This window comes from Rhineura floridana, chromosome 1 (assembly GCF_030035675.1).
Source record: "Rhineura floridana isolate rRhiFlo1 chromosome 1, rRhiFlo1.hap2, whole genome shotgun sequence".
NCBI lineage: Eukaryota > Metazoa > Chordata > Lepidosauria > Squamata > Rhineuridae > Rhineura > Rhineura floridana.
Window position 1 is genome coordinate 256800543 of NC_084480.1, and position 23883 is coordinate 256824425.

Here is a 23883-nt window from a genome sequence, read left to right on the forward strand (position 1 = left end):
AGTGTTCTAAAAGCCAGACTCACAGCTGCTGGGCTTGCCTAATCGGGGCCACACCCACACCAGACTTTGATTTCACTTGAGACAGTCATGGCTTCCCTCAGAGAATCCTGGGAAGTGTAGTTTGTGAAGGGTGCTGAGGGGAGACTCCTATTCCCCTGACAGAACTCCAGTGGCCAGAGTGCGTTAACAGTCACCCACTCTAAATGAAGGTCTGTGAGGGGAACAGGGCATCTCCTAGCAACTCTCAGCACCCTTCACTTACTACACTTCCCAGGATACTTTGAGAGAAGCCATGACTGTCCAAAGTGAAATAAAGGCCTGGTGTGGATGTGGCCAGGGACAGCTTTGGTTTAAGTTTGTGTGGGAGGCTACATGTGCCTGGTGTAGAATAAAAAGGTGGGCAAAACGCTGAAAAGCAATGATACAGTTCACAATGTTTTCCTTTTGGAAAGAAAAGGGTTTCCCCCTCTGCCCAGTGGCTACCCACCCAATATCCTTCCTTCCCCCTCCCCTCCCCGCCCCTCCCCCGGGTCAGTGTTGGACTACGACCTGGAAAACCAAGGTTTGAATCCCCACACAGCCATGAAGCTGACTGGGTGACCTTGGGCCAGTCACTGCCTCTCAGCCTCAGAGGAAGGCAATGTTAAAACCACCTCTGAATACCATTTGCCATGAAAACCCTATTCATAGGGCCGCCATAAGTGCAGTCGACTTGAAGGCAGTCCATTTCCATTTTCAAACATGATTGCACAGAAATAAATCCCACTGAACTCAAAAAGTACGCAATAGATCAAACCCACCCACCCTCCTATCCCCTCCCTCTTGCCCCTTCTCTCCCCCTTCCTTTGCCCTTCCCTCCCTATCCCCTTCCAATCCCCTCCTCCCCATCCCCTTCCCATCCCCTCCTCCCCATCCCCTTCCCCATCCCCTTCCTCTTCCCCATGGTCAGTTCTACCTATATTAAGCATGATTGCATGGAAGTAAATACCATTAAACTCTATAAGCATGCAAATGATCAGACCTGCCCTCCCCTCCCCCTTCCTTTGCCAACCTCCAATACGCTCCTTCCCCCTCCCCCTCCCCCTCCCCCTCCTCCTCCCCCATGGTTAATTTTCCCTATCCTAACCATGACTTCACAAGAGTAAATCCCATTGAACTCAATAAGCATGCAAATGATCAGACCTGCTTTCCCCCTCCTTCCCCTGTCCTCTCCCTTCCTCCTCCCCCCTTCCTTCTTCCTCCTCCCCTGCCCACTCCAGCCTTCCCTCCCTCTCCCCTGTCAGTTTTACCTATCCCAAGCATGATTGCACGGCAGTAAATCGCACTGAATTCAATAAACGTGCAAATGATCAAACCTGTCCTTCTCCTGCCCTCCCCCTCCTGCCTGCTCCCATCCCAGTCCTCCCCTCTGCTTTTTCTCCCCTCCGTCATCCTCCTCCTTCCCTCCCCATCCCCTGTGGTCAGTTTCACCTATCCTAAGCATGATTGCAGGGGAGTAAATCCCACTGAACTCAATAAGCATGCAAATGATCAATCCATTCTCAGCAAACTTGCACAGGATCCCCTTTCTTATCTCCCAGATTAAATAGCAGGGAAATTCACTAATAGACAAAAAAACCTTGCGGTTTAAGAACGTACCTATAGGCCACAGATATTTCTGTCAAACTTTAAAAAGCAGGGAAATTGGGCAGCTATAGTGAATGCACCAGGGGAGCAGGAGGCCTGACCTCTTTTCTGAGATATTGTACTGCCCTACAAATTTGTCAAAATGCAAAGACAATTTGGGTTGGTTTTTCACAGTCCAATCCACTTCCTGTGTAGCTTGGAAGAATTTGGTAACATGCCTCTGAGCATACGGTGAGTGATGGCAACACCTGCAATCAGCCAAAATAATAGAAACAAGACATATGCTGTGCTGATCTTGTTTTAGCAGGGAGGAAGCAAAATTATTAAGACAGTTGATATAGTACAGATGGTCACTTTAACTATGTCTGATTTACTTTGCAATTTTAGTGAAGTTTCCTATAGGAAATCATTTTCTTTTGTTTCTATTTCTGTGAATATGTTAAGTACAGCAACACTTTGTAAAATTTACACTAAAAAAACTCCAAATATAATTGTGGAATAATGGCACTGACTTCTGCAGAATAGTCTCCAGTTGACCTCAGGAGGGTCTCAATTTGCACAAGATAAAACAGTGGGAGGTGAAATGTATTCTAGCAAAATTCTAGGTGTGCTCTTTGTTTTTGATTGACCGTGCCCACCTTGCCGTAAGTGAAGTAGTTGAAACATAGGAGGCTGAAAACATGCAACCTCTTTTTTCCAACAGCTAGAGTCATTGTTGAAGTAGCAACATATTGTAATCAGTCTGATTTTACATCAGACTGCAGTTTCAGATTCAACAATGGATCCAATTTGAAACACAAAAGGCTGTCTTCACCATCATATGATATTGACCAATAACGAGGCTTTGAAATAAATAAAAATAAATTTGACACAGATTTCTAGGATGAATAATGAGGGAAATAAAATTGTCTAGTTTAGATTCTCTGTAGAAACATTAGTAACACAGGAAAGAAGCAAAGTAAGACCACCACCAACAAACATACAAAAATGTAATTCTTCATCTTTCGAGATGGCAGGTGTTGCCACCACTCACCATATGCTCAGAGGCACATGTTACCAAATTCTTCCAAGCTACACAGCAAGTGGATTGGACTGTGAAAGACCAACCCAAATTTTGTTTGCATTTTGACAAATTTGTAGAGCAGTACAATATCTCAGAGAAGAGGTCAGGTCTCGTGCTCCCCTGTTGCATTCACTATAGCTGCCCAGTTTTCCTGTTGTTTAAAGTTTGATAGAAATATCTGTTGGCTATAGGCACATTCTTAAACTGCAAGGTTTTTTGCCTATTAGTGAATAAGAATTAATTGAACAAGGTGGCTAAACAATATTATTTGAAACTTAAGTTCCTGATGATGAGCAGAGGCTGAGACTTCTTATAGACATAACAGCCCCACCAGGTGTCCTCTAAACCCTGAAGCAGACTTGGGACTCTGGAGGAACCTGCCCTCTCCCTCTTATACTTGATGGCTTCGCTTACCAACATCCTTCAGAATGTGGTATATATGTTTATCTCTGTGTATAGAAGGTACAGAGATTAATTGTCCCCTTCCCAGATATCTTTACAAAATAATATCCTTCCTGCCTTATACATCTCACTCATAATAATGACGAGCATCTTGTAAGTAGCCAATTCCAACATTATTATTATTATTATTATTATTATAGCATGTTTGAAAGCCCAAGATTTTGGCATGCTGTCTTTTTGTCTTTTTAGTTTGTGACATAACAGACTATGACAGCCTTCATTTAAAGAATGACTGCTTGTTTTAAGAACAGGAGCAATTTAAGAATAAGACTCTCTGAAAAATGCAGTGAATAGCGCAGGGAGAGTGCACAATAAAAGTCTCACCTAGATGAGTCCCTAAAAAGTCTGCTCACTCAAGACCTTCCCTGACTGAAGGTGAATTTTTCAAGATCATAATCACCCTATAATTATTTAAGTGAACCTGAAAAACAGGGCTGGCTCCAGACCCTCCCGCTTACCAGTGGAGGGCTCAGTGTTGAAACTACAGCATCCCCCTTTCATCCCACCACTACCTCCTGTTCCTGTGCATCGGCCTGTCGGGGAACCTGTGCCTCTACTACTGCTGCCTCAGTTGCCCTGCCCATAGGGAGAGGAGGAGAAGGAGGACAGCAGCATTGTGGAGACAAACTTCCTCTACTCTCTCCCGTGCCTGTGAGTGCAATGAAAGGGCCATTCTCCTCCTCCTCCTCCTCCTCCTCCGCCTATGGGCAGTGCAACTGAGGCAGAGATGGCATCAGAGGGTTAGGGCTCCTTGACAGGCAAAAGCGGAGGAAGAGGAGATGGTGGCAGCAACGGCATGACAGGAGGAAATTACAAGTCCGACACTGAGCATACCACTGCAGTCTCCTCTTCCTCTGCTTCGGCCTGTCAGGGAGAGCCGCCGCCTCAGTTACCCCATGCGTAGGGGTAGACATGTATTGGATTGCAGCCTTAGTCTCATTTATTTCAACAAGAAAGTTATGCAAATTGTTCTCATCACCACTCTCTCTAAATGCTAGACTATGGTTGCATTGTAATGTGGTCTTACCCTGTTTCTAGACCTGTTTTTCCCCCCGTTGTGATTTTACAAGATTAAAATGGGTATAAAACAAGCTCCTCACTAGTTTTTAATTTCTTAGTTGTAGCATACACTATTTTGTTTGCTTTGCACATTTTGGTTCTCCTTGTTCACTGTATCTTTAGCATCTTTTTTTCTTATGAAACAAAAAATATGCCAGTCATTTAATTCCAGGTGTTCATACTACATTTTCTGTTAACTTGACGTTTATGTAGCCCATTATGTAAGTTAACACACTCTCTGCATGAAGGAGGAGTGAGGAGGGAGATCAGTGCCTTTCCTGTCCCCTGGTGTGGCCCTCACATCTTCTCCACCAGTGAGTGTGGGGAGGGGAGATTAACTGGTACCCCCAAAAACAATAAATGCCCCACCGAGAAATGTGGCTGCCCCATCTAACAAGGAAAGCCGGCTACAGGGCTATACTGAAGCATTACAGAAAGAAACAGAATTCAGGGTGGGCATATGCAGAAGAAAGGGTGGGACTATCAGTTGGTAAGTGAGTCATCTCTCATTGGCTTCCACTGAATTCACTGGAAGATTGTCAACAGTCTGCAACTGGGATATAGGTGAGATGGACAAACCTAATGGTGAGGCCATATGAACAAGGGCTGACTTAGTTCTTAATTGCATCTCTGCTCCGTTCTTTGAGATAACCATGGGTAGGGATCAGATTAGCTCCAACACCAACTTGCATTCTTTTAGTGACTTTCATATAAATGAAATGAAATTCCGTTCATTTATATGTGGGTCAAATAAAGGCTCCCTTGTGGAAATGCAATGTATTTCTATCATGCATGCACATATATATTGCACTACTGAATCTATTCTGCCACGATAATGAGAGCTTGAATCAGTTTTGTCAATGCAATGAGAGGCTTGTATTACAACATAAGGAATGACATCACATGCTAAACAAATTGGATAGATCTGTATGGCTCTGTATGGCCATACAATTTTACTGTACTATTATTTTTGAAGAATTTATTTTCTTGCAATACCAATGCTATATATTTTTTTTAGGAAGAGTGTTTTTTTATAGGAATGACAACATTTGTTTACCATCCTGCTTGGAGATATTATTAGGAAGTCGTTCCTACTTAGTTCATATTGGGGAGCAGGGGGAATATAATGGAAAGCAGGTTTAGAATCCTAAACATAGATGCAGAGCTAGAGAAAGTAGCATTTTAGTAGAGAGAAAATTCTGTTCGGTTTAAATGGAGAAAAAACATTGAAAGAGATGGGGCATCTGTTTATTGAGACCATTGGTGTTAAAGCCAACACAGCAAAGGTGATTTGAAATCTTTTTCAGGATACACTTTCATGTTCTTCATGGCCTACGTCTCCAGGGCTTAGGTGGGAGAAGAGGTGGTGTGATCTCCGATTAATCCCACTCCTTCACTCCCGGTTTTCCCAGTATCTCCCAGGATCAGATATGTGCAGGTAAGTAGATATAAGAAATATGTTCTCTGTATACTAGAGTATGCCCATTTTTGAAGGGTCTGGACAGGATAAGTGGTTCCATCCCACTTCATCATTTCTTACCATTACTATAGACATTTTTTGCCAATGAGGAAGATATATATGTTATGGTTGCTGGGACTGCAAAACACATTTTCGTGCTGAAAATGAAAATGGACTGCCTTCAAGTCGATTCCGACTTATGGCGACTCTATGAATAGGGTTTTCATGGTAAGCAGTATTCAGAGGTGGTTTACATTGCCTTCCTCTGCGGCTGAGAGACAGTGACTGGCCCAAGGTCACCCAGTGAGCTTCATGGCTATGTGGGGATTCAAACCCTGGTCTCCCAGGTCGTAGTCCAACACTCTAACCACTACACTACACTGATTCTCAATTTTTTTTACAAATAAAACCCCTCAGCCATATTAAGCAGTGTGACATCGCCTATGGGTTGTCTCTGACTAAGTCATACTCTAAATAGCCTGATTGCAATTAATAGGCTTAAGTGAGTCGTGTCCATTAATATAAGCGAGTCTGCTCTGAGTGTGACTTAGGTGGATAAAATCTAAGTCAAGTAAATTAAAACGTCTGTTGGTACTCAGGTAGAGCATGTTCATTACTTTTAGCTGGAAAATGTAGCACTTTCTCAAGTAGCGGTTGAGGCAAAAAATATGACTGAGAGATTTCAGCATGATACATGACAGGGAACAGACATCTCACATGACTGCACAAACCTTATAAAGCATGCTTGAAAGAGCTCCACATCTAAATCTCCTTGCTTAAAGAAGCTCGTGTATCAGTTAAAAGGCCTAGTTTCAGTTAGCCATGATCTTTTTCTCATCAGATTAAGAAAGTGCTAGATACTCCATGACAAAGTATCAAGTGTTTAACTGTACTCTGATCCAAGAGCAGTTGGTGTCTCCTTGCACCTGGCCTCCTGCAGCGGCATTGCCCACTTACCGGGATGTGGTGGGGCAAGGTAGCAAGGAGGTTGGTGCAGTCAGACATGTGAAGCTGATCCAGTGCTCCCTCCAGTGTGCCTATACAGCATGATTCTCCTTGCCACCTCACCCCATTCCCTCCTGGTAAGTGGCAGTGTCGGGAGCTGCTAGGAGGCCAGGTGTGTGGTGCCACCCCTCCCCACTGGCTGCTTCTGCTCTGATCTGAGTGGATAGGGTGGAAAATACTTTTAGTTGACTCTGATTGGAGGAAGGGAAGTAGGGTAGGATGGGCCAAATCTGTAGGCATGTATATACTTATGTATAGGCTACTAATGGACAGGGAAATCAGAAATCAGTATGGTGACCTCTCTTTCAACCTGCAGTTACCAAGGAACATTCTATGTGGTCTTCATTCTAGACCAGCCTTTCCCAACCAGTGTGCCTCCAGATGTTGTTGGACCACAACTCCCATCTTTTCCGACCATTGGCAATGCTGGCTGATGGGAGTTGTGGTCCAACAACATCTGGAGGCACACTGGTTGGGAAAGGCTGTTCTAGACCATAGTACCATGCTAAGGGAGAAGTAGAAGGATTGTTAACTAATGGGCCCACTGGACCCACCTGGACCAAAGCATATATTCTGTGTGTTGTGATAATTTAAAAAACAAATTCACATGAACTGTGTCATGATTTGTCTGTCTTCAGTGTGATCCAAATGCTATGGATAGCAGACTGATTTTGAATGAACAGTTACTACAGTTTCTACAGTTTCTGTGCCTACTGTCAGCCATAAATTCAGCGTGAAAGAAAGATTTGTTCCACAATTTCCAGTTCAAACTCAGAGATTATTTTAGACCATGAAATATTGTCATGCTCTTGTGATGCTTAAGCCACTCAGACCTGTGAACTTCCTTGAGAATGGGTGCCAAAAAGACTATTAGCTGAAGAAATTGGGCCCTTAGTGCTTCAGCATCCAAAGGTTTTTATAGGCATCATAATTATCTGCAATTTGGAGGCAGTAAATCATTCCACAATGCATTAGGGCAAATAATATAGCTGTACAGAACAGCACTGATACAGAATGCTTGGATGTCCTCCCTTTATATTGATAGATACATCACATAAGTTCATTGTGTTTACTTTATGTCCAAATGTTGGAAAAGTGCAATGTGAAAATCATTAAAGTTATGTGAATCAATTCTGCGTTCTTCAAACCTTCATCTACTTAGTTATGGAAGTAGATCATCTTTGAATCAAGAAATCTATAATTTATTAGAGTCTGCCAGTATGGAATTATTTTGTACATTTATAGCATTGGATATGGGCTGGGGACGACAACAAAATGATCTATTTTATTACAAAGACATATTATTTTTTAATTATAGAAAAAGTACAAAATTTTATTTTTAGATTTTTTTTATTGAATGCAATTTCTTACATTAACCTGTAAGTTCTACTTAGGTGTAGACTCTGTAGTTAGAAATATGACTTACTGGTGATCTAGTAACATTCCTCTTTTAATGGAATTTTAAAGGGATGAACAAATCAGTCTAATTCCAGTGTATGTCACTTTTGCATGTGTTCACCTGTAAGTATGTTCCTTCTCATTTCCACATTAGTCTCTGTGTTATTTTTTATCCACATAAAAATCTGTATTTGAATACATTTTTCTGCAAAATATGCATTTTAAATGCATTTTGAAACTAATTTTTTAAGCTGAGCACTTAAAATGTTCCTGTATTGGAACATTTGGGAAATGTGAAAGCTATTGGATAAGTATTAACTAAGTTCCAAACTGTGCTCTAGTTAAGAAAGTGAAGATCAGGTCAGTCTTCATCAGAATTCACAAAGATGACATTCCTTCAGCATTCCTAAGCTTTTCAACCAATGATATAGACAGTTAGGGCAGATGGAAAATTGGAACTCTGCATATGCCCATTAGGGATGGGCAAGAATTTAGCTTAATTCAGATTTAGTGCCAGATTTTTCAATGGTCAGCATATGCTCCATCTTTGCGGAGCAATCCTTTTTGCTACGAATTTCAGCAGCGGACAACGGATTTCCCTCCTCAATTATTCCCTCAAATATATTGTTCTTTTTATGTATTTTACTCTCTCCACAGCAGTATCTGTGTGTGTGTGTGTGTGCGTGCATGCGTGCGTGTGCGCACGCGCTACCCCCTCTTGAATAATCCAAGCTCCAAGCTGGAGGAAGCAAGCCAAGTCTCACCCATGTTAAGTACTCTGGGCTTGCAGAGGAGGAGGTGGGGGTGGAAAGGAAAACAGCCAGTCTCTGCTTGCTAATGTAAAAAACTGACCAGCCTCAATCACAGTAGAGGAGATGCTTCTTTCCGTTCCTTTATCAATATTGTCTTTCAAATTATCAACATCTTCTTTCAGAATATTGATAATTTGAAAGCAAATATTGATAAAGGACAGGAAAACAGCTCCACTGCTGCCTCCTCCTTCTTTTGCAAAAGAAAGGACAATAGCAGCTTTCAGTGCCCCTCTACCCTCACTTCTTCCTCTGCAAGTCTAGAGTCTTTAACATGGGTGAGACTTGGTTTGCTTCCTCCCGCTTGGAAAATATTCTTTCAAATCTTGACATTTTCTTCTCAAAATATTGATATTTTATTTTGTTTCTCAATATTTCCTTTCAAAATATTGATAATTTGAAAGAAAATATTGATATCAATATTTGGGGGGAGGAAAATCGGACCAGAAAAAGCACCAGATAGGGGACAAAGAATGAACTTGAAATAATATTGCCTGTTTGGTCAATGGAATGCTTTTGAAGCGGCACCAGTCAATGGATCCCATCCATAATGTCCTTGTAAGTGGGCCCTGCTCTCCTTTATGGCCTAGTGTAGATAAGTATTTTTTCCCATTGTTAAACTGCCTTGGACATTTTTACTTCAAACCAGTAGTACCAGATGGCATGGTGGGGCTGTGCTGCTCACCTGACCTCCCTCTGTGTCTGCCAGCAGGAGCACTGGATTGGCTCTACCAGAACATTTGCACTTTGCCCACCTCACCACCACCTCTCCCTTCTCCTCTTCGTCCCGGTGTGCAGCAAGCAAGTGGCACAGCCCCACTATACTGGCTGCTACTGCTTCAAACTGCAGGGTCTGAGAGGGGAAGAGTCTCTTGATTGCAGGCTCTCCCATTTAACACTTCTACCCTAGCCTTCTCCCTGACATACTAGTGTACTTTGTGTACATTCTAGTGTATTTTGGGGAACATTCAGTCATACAGCCTGCTACTTGCAGTCTCAGTACAATCCAAGGGCAGTTTGTCCAGATGATAAGCTTTTGACAGCACTTGTGAATCAAAAACTACCCTACGTAGGCAAGAGAATTGCATTTTTAAAGCTTCTTACTTAGGGATAGTTCAAAGGCCTCAGAGCTCTGTTCAGGCAAGGCGTGATTTGTCTGCTAACACATCTTTATTGCCTAGCCATTTCATATAAGGAGAGGATTACATCCCCACAATGTGGAATTTATACTCTCCAAATCTCTATGTTCATCCTTGCCTATTTTAAAATAGAAAATACTTGCTTATTCTTTAGGTGTTTGGGGAGGACTGGGGGGGCACTCGTGCTACAAAATAATTATTTACTACTGCTACTAATACATTGGACAACTTACAGTGCATTCATACAATTATAGGGCATTATTTGATTCAATTGTGCAGTCAAAATAGGTGTTTGGATCATGTAGTTCCTGGAGGAGCATGGTATGGTGTCTTAAACTGCTGCTCTTGAGCTGCCATTCCCTCACCACCACAACCCAAGTTTATGGCCCTTATGTTACATTACTACATGGCCAATTTCCTCATTCAAGCATAATGTTTACATTTATTCATTTATTAGGTTTTTATATCACCCTTCAATTATGTTTCCATGGCAGTTTATATAAAATACTATTAAAATATAACAAATTACAAATATATTCCTTACCAGCTATATTTCATTTTTGTCTAATGAGCAATTCCATATATTAGAAGGTTCCAGAAATGAATTCTTTGCTTCTGAAAACTTACACTTAAACACAGAAATTGTCATCCTAGCTCTTGTACAAAATAAACAATGTCTCTTCATGTTTTGGTGGATTACATGGGTGCCATATTGAAAGAAAGAAATTCCCCAAGGTTGACAATAATGAATGGGATCCAGAATCAGCATGGTCCAAATATACAAAAACTGCTGAAAAGTACTATGTGCCACTAACTACAAATTGTGGCTCCTACAGTCTGCCAGACTATTACATTTTCAAGCTTTCTGCAGGTTTTGTCAAGACTTATCTGGCGATGTGCCATATACAAAAGCTAAATATAGAAGAGAATGACTCATAATATAGAAGCAGTAAGAGTACAATGGCTTGCTCTTATTATGGGAGAAGGACAGATGGGGAAGGAGTGATCTGGAAGCCTTTGAACAAATATTATTAAGATGGTAATGTTGGAGTAGATGCACTTGTCTCCTAACCTGATCTGTTATGATGCGTCTATAGGCAAAATGCATTTCAAGTAATAGCTGTGGACGGCATTTGCAGTGGAATAATTCAGTGTCTTTCTGCTGAAGACTGCATTGACTGGCTACAAGCAATAGCAACAAATATTTCCAACCTCACAAAGCACAATGTAAGTATGCCTCTGAGTTAGTTCATCAGAATTCCCAGTTACATTTGATCCCAACTGTCATAAAAACAGGGGTTACATACAGAATTATCTGTGCATAAACTATGTTTGACGCTTCCCCAGAGAAGTCAACTCAAGTCTGTCATCAACTCAGATTTTTTGAAAGCTTCTTGAGAGTGGAATTATTTTTTCCTCATGGCTTCAGTTTCATGGCTATCAGTATTAGTTTCTTTTTCATGATACCTACTCACAGAACTGGAAATAAAAGTATAGCAGATGTAGTGCTTCCAAGAGATACAGGCTTAGAATAACGTGCCAGTAGTCAACATAATCTCTGATATGATGCACAAAGTTTCACAATTTGGATTACCAGATTTCTTCACCACAAGCACATCAGAACCCAGATCTGCATTATCTTCTGGCTGTGACCAACTAGATGCCTTATGGGAAGTCTACAAGCAGGACTCTCTCCACTTGTGATTCCCAGCAACTGGAGGCATACCACCTCCAGTACTGGAGAACAGTTTAGAACGGGACTAAGAGCAATCCTGGACATGTCTGCTCAGAAGTAACACCCACTGACTTTGATGGGACTTATTCCTTGGTAAGAGTGTGGAGCATGGATGGGGTACTTCCAGCCTGTAGGCCTAATTGGGCCTATCAGGGTTCCCAGTTTGACCCAAGAAGAGGTTGTTTTCCTCAAGTCTTGTCCACCTGACCTACTCCTTATGTCATATGACATCAGGTGTGGGACAGGTATAGCCACAGCTGCAAAGAGACAGCTGGGATTATCACAGTGTGATTCCAGTTGTTCCTCTGCAAGTGGGACTTGCATCTGGTGCCTTTTAAATTTGGTGCTAAGTACAAGCCAGGGTTGGTTTAAGTGCATCCAATCCTTGATGCATGTGTGCTTGCTTTCAGCACTAAATTTAGATTCAGCACTGAATTCAAGTCCCACTAGGATCAGCTGGACTCAGGAGAGCTCCCAATTGTAGTTCCATAGTGCAGCTTATTCTAATTCAGGCGGTCAGCATTGAATGCAAGCCCAACTTTTGGCAGGGAAAGTGGCATGAGATTCTGCTTTTGTAGTCATGGCTTACAGTTCCTGCTTTAATAAAACACAGGGCTGGAAAGGAAGAATCAGCACTTTAAGTGTATTCTGGATTCTTCCACTGCTGTGTGATCACCTGACATCAGGTGATTGACAGAAGGGTGGTGTTGCCTACCTGGAAAAAATGGCCATAGAATGTGGGCAGTTCTGGATTGAGTTCCCCACCCCAATATAGAGGATTGCAACCTGACTCTAGAAGATATTCAAAAAACAAAAGCATTCTTCAGAATGTTTACCCACTCTCACATGGCTACAATTCTTCCTTCAACTTCCTACCTTACCCCAATCTCTGGGGCCTTTCTTCACCCAACCTGCTTCCTTCTTGCCTTCTGCCATAGAGACTGGGCAAATTCTGTGAAGTATTTATATGCTGCAGTTTCGTATGTGGATATAATCTTTTTTGTTTTGTTTTGTTTTGTTTTGTATTTTGGCAGCTGGGGTTCCTGACTGATATAGTTCTTTGTCTGTTCCCACCAGCACCATCTCTCTCTCTCTTAACTCATGAGATAAATTTCTTTTAAATATTGTCCAACTTTAGTTTTGGTACCATATTGAGTTCTATAAATCTGCAATATCCTCCATATGCATCTAAAATTAATTTTGTTTCTAATGCAGAGAACACACTGAAGACTTCTGTAAGTCATGGAGATTTATATCCAGTTAGAGAACCATTTCATCTGGTGGCAATACTGCAAATTCAGTGTGTTATAGAAACATGACAGGCTGGAATCTTTCTCCCATCTGTAATGTTTCATGCCATAAACACCAATTCCATCACTATTTATTCATCGAGATAGTGCTGTCACTGTGTAAGGCTGTCAGTCTCACTACAACCTTGACAAATGGGACTATTGCTTACCTTTATGCTTACTCTAAACTATTTTCTATCACTAATTTTAGCTTGTGCCCAAGAGTATTTTTGGTATTTTGAGTAGTGACTTTCTTACAGTTGCTTCCAACATTGTTAGCCAAATTGCAGTTGCCTCTAATTAACACTGTAATTATAACAGCAGAAATAATGATGGTTAACATACTGTTGTTACATGGCATGTTTTTACAAAATCATAATATATACAGCAAATTCATATAAAACAGCCTAAGCACTCCATAGCCCAACCTGTAAAAAAGTGAAATGGCCATCACTCTAGTTGTATGACTTGGCCTATGCTGCAACAATACATGGAATGACTTGCAGTATGGTTAGAGATACTGGGTTATGCACTTCAGTAACTTGTGCTACATGTCCCATTCCCTCTCTTACAATCAGCCATACCTGGTGTAGTTTTGTGCTGTACTCTGCAATGCACCATGAGGGCTATTGTATGGCATACAGTGCAGTGATCTGCAAGCAAGGGTAAACAGATGCACAACAGGGCAAAATAGCCAACTTCACATATATGCTGATGGGGTATGAGGTGGCAGTGACTAAACAGGAGAAGGATCTTGAGGTTGTGGGGTGATAGCTCAATAAAAAGAGTGAGCTAATGTATTGTTGCTATGACTAAGGCAGATTCCATGTTGGGGATTGTTAGGAAATGAATCATAAATCAAACTGCCAATATCATCATGACTTTATATAAATTTGTGACAGTTTTCGTCAGTGCAGGATAGGGATGGGAGAGAATATCCACTAAATAGGACTTAGTACTGGATTCTGACTGAATTCGACTGCCTGCTATCTTTTCAGACCGGCACTGAGTTCTTGTGGCCAGCTGCAGCTGTAATCAGCATGGATTTTTTGCAGTAGCTATAAATGGCACAGATATTTTTTTCTAGATTTCCCCCCCAATTTTACAGAATTATCTTCATAATTTCCTCTAAGTTAATGCATACGTAACAATGTGTAGGTATGAGAAATAGGAAAAAAATTAACCATGTGGAACACAGCGATCATTTACATAAGCATTTATGTTAAAAATTATGCAATTTTTTTCACAACCAAGAAAACCAAACAAACAGTAGATCGAATCAGCAAGTGCCAAAGGAAGCGGAAACAAACAAAGGTGGATTGGGATTGAACAACGGACTATCGGAATACAAGTGGATTGGTACTAGACAGCAAACCCCATCCCTCATGCAGAATATTGTAGATCTGGAAAAAGTGCTGAAAAGGATAGTAAAAATGCAACTGAATGAATTAAATGAAAGGTTCCAACCATTTGTAGCTTTTTAGGTTTGAAAAAAGGCAAGGATGGGAAGAGGGACATGATAGAGACTATACATTGTGTGGACAAAGTGGACAGGTGAGAAGATTTTTTCACCTTGTAATATGAGAAGTTGGGGTCATCCAATGAAGCTTGAATTGTAGGAGTTTCAGGACAGACAAAAGGAAGCACTTTTTCCACACGGTGCATAAGTAAACTCTGAAATTTGCTACCACAAGATGCCATGATGGCAACTACTTTGGACGGCTTTGAAAGGCAATTAGACAAATTCATGGAGAATAAGGCTATCAATGGCTATTAGTCATCATGATGGCTACTTTCTACCTCCACTGTTAGAGGCAGTATACCTCTTAATACCAGCTGCTGGGGAACAGCAGTGCAGTTGTGCTGATGTCCTGCTCTTGAGCTTCCCAAGGATATCTGTTTGGACACTGTGGGAACAGAGTGCTGGATTAGATGGGCGTTTGATCTGATATAGCAGGGATTTTCTTATGTTCTTCATATTCTACAGCCTCAACCTTGCTTTCCACAATACTGTAAGAGCTCTTGCATTACAAAGCTAAAAGTGAAACGAAGTGATGCTAAAGTTGGATTATTGTACCTGTACAAGGGGATTATTCCTTCACCTAAGTGCTAGGACACTTGTGGTTGATCCTGTGTGCCATTGCTAATGCAGTATCACATAAAACTGGGTGATAAGAGAGGGGTGGCTAGTGGTTCCAATATGGCAGTTATTGTGAAATGTCATAAAGCTAAATGCTCATAGTTAATGGCCTGCTAGAATGAAAATGCTCCTACCTTTCTGTGACCAAGTCCCTTAGCTTGCTTAATGTTTTTTTGCTCTGATGGGGAATTGATCTGTAATCTAATCATAATGTTATTCTAAACGTTAGGTGACAGTAAGCATTAGATATTCGACAGCAAAAGCAGAAATGGATCATCCAGTTGTACAGGGACATTTACAGACAGAAAGGGCATTTAGCCACATAGTTACTATATATATATATATATATATATATATATAGCCACATAGTTACAATATATTATATATATATTGTATATAATGTTTAACAACAATAGAATGTTATTAGAAATGTCTGTGATTCATCTCACTGCAACAAGATGGGCATTGGCATACATAACTGTTGAGGTTAACAACTTTCATACCACCTCAGAGCAAGATAATTTACCTTGGGTTACCAGTGATTGCAGTCTCACTTGACATGCAGTGTCAGAATGCCAAAACAGTTGTGGTGATTTCTGCAAACATTCAAACAAGCTCAAGTACAGCATATTTTTATCTGTATTTGAATTGCATTCGTATTTGCTCTTACCAATTGTGTTGATTTATCTGTATCTCAGAAATAAATATAAGCTCACTGACATGCAAAGATGGATTCTCCATTGCCATTGTGAAGCACAGAGAACACAAATCAGGATAAGCAGAGCCTCAGCAGGTATGAAAAGTGTTGCTTGGAAGCCTTATAGACCAGTTGATCTGAGGTTAAGCTCTATAAATTACCACTTAGCTTGTCTCAGAGAATACTGGTAGCTTGCTGCAAAGTCACAGCAAGAGATTCTGGCACCAGTTAATGCTGCTCTAAGTTGGTAGGTCTTTGATCCTTGCAGTACAAAGATGGCCAAAAAACAATATGATGAGCCAGATGGAATTTACTTTGTTTCTCCTATGCTGTTCAGCTAAATGGCTTCAGAAGCTCCTGTTCAAAGGTTAATTCCAGAGATGTCTGCTGCTTGTGCTTCATGTAGCCTGAAAAACTGAAGCCCTGTGCAAGAAGCAAAGGGAAATGGGTAGCTTGAAACTGCTTTTCAATTGGGAGGAGAGACTGGAATGGCAATAGTCACAGGAACCTTAGGGTGGCAAGTAAGGAGAACCAAAAATAAGAGTGACTTGCCATTTGTCTCCGAAGGGTGTTGCTTCTCTACTCACTAAAATTCTGTTTTTGCATACCATTTCAAGACCACAGCCAATTATAGGATATCTTGGGGTCCCAGTGCCAGTGTGAGCACCCACAAGGGGTCTTTTAATCAATGCTGGGACCCCATTGCAGGCACCATAACAATCACTGAAGATGACATGAGTGTGCCTGTGCCAACTGCTTCTCATTGATCTATTAAACTGGGCCACATGAAGAAAATTGCATGATTTGGTGGAGAGGAGGTGGCGATTCTGTTTCTTCAGATTAATTTAAGTTGCATTCTATCTACTATATTGACTGGCATATGGTCTGGTGTGAACAAGCACCAATGAGAAGTGAACGTTAATAAGGAAGTAACCCCATATCCCATGTACTCTTGGAGTTGCTCACAATTTAAATCCATAACCTTGCAAACAGGAAAGAACCAACCAACTCGATTCCATTAATTGGAACAGTGCAAATCAGTGCCTGTGCTGCTGCATCTATAAGCTTGACCCAGTTAAGGTCAAGTCATAGAGGGAACTCTAATGTTTCACAGTTGTTTAATAATTAACACAATTATCCATTTAGCTCAGTCTCAAGTAACACTGGATTTAATCGAAAGAAAATGGGCCTTAACAGCTTGAAGTAGTTCAAACTCTCAGGTCAAGTATTTGTTTAAAAAAAGATCTGGTTAAATTCCCAGTTAATCCAAGCTAGTTAAAACAGCTCTCTCTCTCTCGCTCTCTTGCTCTCTCTAATACTGATGCACATTCATGAAAGCAGGCAATATAGTCAGAATATTGACTGGGAATCTTGTCCAGGTCTGCGGCTCCTTTCTTCCATATGAAATGTGTGTATAAGGAGAGTAGGGATGTGCTAAAATTCCTTCCAATTAGGATCTGGTACAGAATTTTCCATTAGTCTGCTTATTCTGTATTGTTGAAGATCAGATTTTAATGAAGCAATTTTCCGCAGCTACTTTCTAAAATGTTTTTTTTAAAGCTTCTAAAATATTGATATTATGAATGATAATTTTGTCAATATTTCCTTTCATTAAGTGATATTTCCTTTCAATATATTGATATTTCCTTTCAAAATACTAATATAAATATTTTTTGAGAGGAAAAAATGATTGGTAGAAGCAATAGCTAGCAGACAAAGAACAAACTGAAATTGATATTGGCCTGTTAAGTTGACAGAATGCTTTCAAACCAGCCCTGGCCAGTGTATCTCATCCCTAAAGGAGCCTGGCTGTACATACCCTTAGTGCCTACGTTTTGTCTGGCATTAGGATTCCTTCTAAAAGAATTTTCAAGAATTGTCATTTGTCAAGCGAACGGTTCAAGCTCTTTCAAAATATACTTTCAAAGGACAATCATGTGCCACAGTAACGCTAAATTCTGTGGCCATTTAAGTATTGTTAAAATGTACAGACATTTGCTTATTTTTTAATCCTTATTTAGACTGACATTCTAAACACATTTTTAAAAAGCAAGTGCAATTGAATTCAGTGAGATTTACTTCCATAAAAAAATGTTTATGGGCCAAACTACACAGAACATAAGGAGATCCAGGATTTATTTCCTAGGTTTATTATTTCCCCAAATTATCTAGACCCATTCCAATCTGGGTTCAGGCTTGGCCATGGTCACCCTGATGGATAACCTTTACTGAGAGCAAGGCAAGGGGAGAGTGACCTTGCTCCTCATTTTTAACTTCTGACTCTTAAAAGATAATCTTAATGTATATTTTATATAACCCGCTTAGACACTTTTACAATTAAGCGGTATACAAATTCTGTTAAATAAAATAAATGTAAATAAATGTGGCTGCATTGGAGGAGGAGTTGGGTATCCTTGTCATTATACCATGCTCTGATTAGGCTCATAGTCTAACCCCAAAGGAAATGACTTGTGAGTGCATTGAAGAAACCTGAAATGCCTATCAAATTAAGCATTCAAATCTGAAAAAAATATCAACAGGAAAAACATTTGCTCTCCTAGAAGTGAGAGGAAAAGCAGTTTCATAAAATAAAATGTAAATAGATGTGCATTTGATCTGTCTGGTAGATCATCTATGAAACTATTCAAGCTGCTTGCATTGTTAACATGCAGCAAGTTCTTCATGAAAATTGCAGTTGAACTCTCATCACAGTGGAAACATATAATGATGACAGATGTTGCAGCAGACGGAGCTGCGGTGTAATTTATGCTGTGGGACTTTTGAGAGTGTTACAATTCTATTTTTAATGTATTCCTGCAGTGGTAGAGGGGTTTAAAGCACCACCTATTATTTTAGTATATTCCCATTTTTTATTGTTTCCTTTTGTGAAAGAGCAAATTTATCAATGGAACTTATTGGCCCCACAGCCATTACAATTCAATTAATGTAATTTGATGTTAACTGTTGTCATTCATGCAGCTCTGAACAATTCATCCCAGGATTTTCCGTGCAAAATATCTTTGGAGGAGATAAGAGTAGTTTTGCTGAGTATTATTATTTTTAATTAAACATTTCTCAAGACAGAATTGCTTTGCATCTTGAAGCAATGTGCTTAAGGAAAGTGAACTATTTGTAAGCCAGTGGCATTATTGTGTATGAAAGAAGAGGACTATCTTCTTCATTCTATGTTAGATATTTCAGCCAAGTTTCAAGCAATAGTTACAGTTGATCTGATAGTCCAAGAAAAAAAGGTGGTATCCAATTGTTGTCCTGCTGATGAAAGTCATCTGTCAGCTAAATGAGGATGGAGACAATTTTTATTATACCCTAAAATCTGCTCTAGTAATCTCCTGACCTTCCAGAGTAGATATGGGAGGACCAGGGTCCTGCAAAGGGAGGTCAAATATTGGAAAATTGCATCCTAGGGGCACCAGTTGGATACTATCCAATGTACTTAGATTGTCTACTTCGGGGAAGACATATTGCCCATGTGTGCTAATCCTCAGAAGCAGTTAGTAGTTTATTTTAGGAAATCATTGCCATGCTTATTATGTTGACTTGTGTAGAAAACATTAGAAGTGAAATAATAATAATAATAATAATAATATAATAATAATAATAATAATAATAATAACCTGCCCTTCACCAATAGGTCCCAGGGCGGGTTACAAAATCTAAAATACAATATTAAAAAGAACTAAAACACATTTCAATCACAAGAATAGGGTGGGTTCTGAAAACAAACGTCTCAGGAGCCAAGGACCAGAAGTAAAGAGTTGTGTCTTTAGCTTTCACTGAAAACTGTATAGCAAAGGTGCCAGACACACCTTATGATGATTACAATAAATGTTTAAGATATCTTCTCCTGCCCTAGTTCCAGGCTGTCTTTTCAGGAACAGTTTGGGGACTGTCAGCCACTCCACTGCATGTTCTTTTGTGATAAGAACATCAGATAGTAATTCAGTTTGTCAACAATGTAAGGGTAGGTAGTCACTGACCCTCAGTGAGAAACAAAAGGGCTTTGTAGCTGCCATGGAAAGAAACTAGGCATTTCTCACCTGCATTTGCTACATGGCCTGATAAATAAAGGTTTCCTCACTTTATTGTTGGGCAAAAATAGTAATATGATATTTTCAGGGGCACTTTAATAGCAGCCATGTTAAACTAAAAGGAAAAGATTAACATAAAATCAGTAAATTAAAGCATTGTGTCTTATGTCAAGCAATACTCTTTCAAGCTTTTAAGAGACATAGACATTTCCCTCCACATGCACATACTGGGATTAATCTATTTAATTAAATACAAATTTACAGTGCTAATTTAATTCATCATTTAATCTATTGCAGAATAGAAAGAGTAGTTTTCTGTGTAGTTTTCTGAAAAGTGAAAAAGATTGTTAACCCATCTTTGGGAATTTCAAAGTAGAAATATGTTTGATTGTTTTATTGCCATGCCAGGACCTGGAATGTGTTCTTTAGAAACAGAACTTATATTTTGCCAAGTATAGCCTTCCACATACAATTGATTTTTATCATTCCTTTATTTGCTTCTTTCCAGTTGAAATAGTCATGACCCTTATCCTTTTGTGAAATAGTTAACTTGTGCCATCCAGATGCTTCTTTCCTTTTGTGATTACTAATTTTTTTTTAATGTACTTGAAGGACAAATAATATAGATCATTATGACAGTATTTTTATTACTGGTTATTAACTGGCGAATTCATCACATTAGCTAAATTCAACAGATAACTATCTTAAATTGAGGAGGATGTTGTTGAGAAATGACCATAATAATGCTATTGATTTTATTTTGTTTGAGTCTGAGATCTAGTTAATAGGATAATAAAATTAGAAACGTGCTTTGGTTTCTCTTTATAGCTTCATCCTAGTGCAATAAAATCCATGATACAACTCAGCATCAAAGCACAGGGGCAGCTTCCCCTAGTATGGCATTCCATTCATCCCAGTGGGTGTATTAGCAAGTCCATCCAGAGTGGGGAGAGGAACCTATCGACTTTGTTCCCTATTTTCAGGGCTCTGAAAATAAGCATCCCAGTTGATCCTCAGTACTAACACTCAATTCCCAGGAATCTGAGATCTTTAAGATGACCACTCCAGCCATCTTGGCAGCACCTCAGTTGTCCTCATTCAATGGCTAGTATGTTTCACCATAGGCAGACCTCTACCAGTCCGACAGGAGATGATAGATAGGCCTATATGTCTTGCCCCAGAACAGCAAGATTTATTTCCCTTGCTGATTACTATTGCTGTGCTCAAACCTTAGGAAGATTCTTGATGGTAGCCACTCTAGCTACCTCAACCCTTGAATTATCCCAGCCTGCAACTTCCTTCCAGGCAGACTTAAACAGCAACAGTAGCTAGGTGTGCCACTGAAGTGTGACACAAGTATGAATTCTGGTGTTAAGAATTTCATGGAGGAGCACTGAATCAAGAACTTACATTTATGCTATGTCGCATCAGGTGATTGGTGGCCAGGAGTGCTTTTTACTTAGGCTGGTTAAATGCCTTTGGCCTTATCCAGAGAAGGCAGATTGAGTCTTAGTACTACATTCTACTGTTGTGAGGTGAGCACTGTTCTCATGCAAGGCCTGGTGCAAGCTGAAGATGAAGCAGGGCTATAAGAGAGCGTCTGTCTGATGTTGCTTCAGCAACAGACAAACCAGGTTGAGCCTTGTATAGCAGCAAATGCTGCTGCATCTCTATTGCTAGCCTTGCCCTCATCAAAAGGTGCCTTTTCAGTGAAAGGGTCCCAGCCCACTGTATCAGTCTTCTGCTCTGACAGAGCAGAGAAGATTCTGGTCTCACTGGGACCTCTGCAATGGAGTCCTTTGAGTGTAAGTATAGCAATACTGCATCCTCAGTCTGGGCAGGCAGCTACAGGATTGTCTGGTGGAAGTGCTTCTGAGGCTGGCCCTGCATGCCCTTCTACTGCTTCAGAGTCCTTGTCCCAGAGCTTGGAAAGTTACTTTTTTGAACTACAATTCCCATCAGCCCCAGCCAGCATGGCCAGACCCCCCCTCCATGAGACCAAGTTTGTTGATTGCATGTACTGGAGGTTGGGCCCAAAGGGAAGTTTAGGGATTCTTCTTGTGTACCGCCCACCCCGCTGCACAGCAGACTCCCTGACTGAGGTGCTTGAGATGTCTCGGCTGTGCAGGTGCTCTCCCCCAACCTATTGGTTTTGGGGGATTTCAACGTACATGCTGAGGCCGTTCTCACGGGAGCCCCTCGGGATTTCATTGAAACCATGACTTCTTGGGAACTGCACCTTGGTAATACAGGGCCAACCCATGTAGCCGGTCATGCTATTGTTGTGTTTACCTCTGGAGGGGAAAGGAGTGCTCTGGAATTAGGGACTGTAAATTCTATACCCATGTCATGGTCAGATCACTATCTGGTGAACATAGACCTCGTAATGCCGCACACCCTCCGCAGGGTTCAAGGACCTATTAGGATGGTCCGCCCCAGGCACCTGATGGAATCTAATGGATTCCTGAATGCACTGGGGGATTTGGAGCTGACTGAAGGTCATCCGGTTGAGACCCTGGTGTTGGAGTGGAATAGGAAGATCTCCAGGGCAATAGACCGGGTGGCTCCGAAACATCCTCTCCCCCTGAACAGAACTCAGACAGCACCCTGGTATACACCACGGTTGCGGGGTCTGAGACAGGAGGTGAGACGACTAGAGCGCCGGTGGCGGAAATCTCACACCGAAGACGATTGGACACTGGTTAGAGCAGCAATAGCGGCCTACCAGGTGGCAACAAAGGCAACAAAGAGGGAATTCTTTGCTGCCTCTATTGCATCGGCAGAATGTTGTCCCAGGAGGCTGTTCCAAGTGGTCCAAAGCCTGATCGGTCCAGTTGCTCAGGAACCTATGGAGCACTCTAAAGCTTCCTGTGACATATTTATTAAACATTTTGCCGATAAAATCGAACGCCTGAAGAGCATGATTCTGCACGCCGTGGATACAGGAAGTGTGCCAGAGTCGGCCAGTTGCATTCCGGTCCGATGGGATCGGTTTCAGCCTCTCCTCGCTGAGGAAGTGGACAAGGTGCTCTCTACTGTGAAGCCAACCACCTGTTTGCTTGATCCTTGCCCCTCATGGCTCATCAGCTAGTGTAGAATGCGTCAGCTAGACTATTGACGAGGACCAGTCGGTCTTCGCACATAACTCCTGTCCTGGCTCGCCTGCACTGGCTACCTATTTGCTTCCGGGTGAGATTCAAGGTGTTGGTTATGACCTATAAAGCCTTACATGGCGTGGGACTGCAATACCTGGTGGAACGCCTCTCCCACTATGAACCTACCCGCTCACTTCGTTCGTCATCTAAGGCCCTCCTCCGGGTACCAACTCATTGTGAAGCCCGGAGGGTGGTTACTAGATCTAGGGCCTTTTCTGTGGTGGCCCCCGAGTTGTGGAATAGCCTCCCCGAAGAGGTACGCCTGGCGCCTACATTATTATCTTTTCGGCGCCAGGTAAAGACCTTCTTATGCTCCCAGGCATTTTAATCATTCTAATCTTTTTAGCTTTTTAATCTTGTATACTAATCCTTCTATCTTCTTATATTTTGTTTAATTGTATTTTGTTTTTTTTTGTTTTTTTTCCTTTATGTCATATATGTTTTGTGATTTTATTATTACGATGTATGTATTTTATCTTATGCTGTTTACCGCCCTGAGAGCTACTTGCTATGGGCGGTATATAAATGCAACAAAATAAATACATAAATAAATCATGAGCTGTAAAGAGAAACTGGGTGAAAGGATCAAGGCAGTGGTAAATGCATCCTTGAAAGAGGGTGCAATGCCATCAGCCTTCAAGGAGGCAGTGATAAAGCCCATCTTAAAAAAGTCCTCCTTGGATCCCCAAGAGTTGAATAACTTTCGTCCAGTTTCTAATTTACCATTCTTGGGCAAGGTGATAGAGCGAGTAGTGGCCAAACAGCTACAGACACACTTGGATGAAGCGGATTATTTGG

At 41.0% G+C, this 23883-nt stretch overlaps 1 protein-coding gene across 8 annotated transcripts in view; it reads left to right on the forward strand.

Annotated features, from left to right (window-relative positions):
* The window catches only part of SNTG1 (syntrophin gamma 1), a 468099-nt gene that overhangs the window by 327170 nt on the left and 117046 nt on the right, over positions 1–23883 (forward strand). For all 8 annotated transcript variants that reach the window (XM_061598525.1, XM_061598581.1, XM_061598554.1 and 5 more), the window contains 2 exons: positions 5518–5648; positions 11118–11247. In XM_061598525.1, the coding sequence (XP_061454509.1) occupies positions 5518–5648; positions 11118–11247 (261 nt within the window). The remainder of the gene's footprint in view (positions 1–5517; positions 5649–11117; positions 11248–23883) is intronic.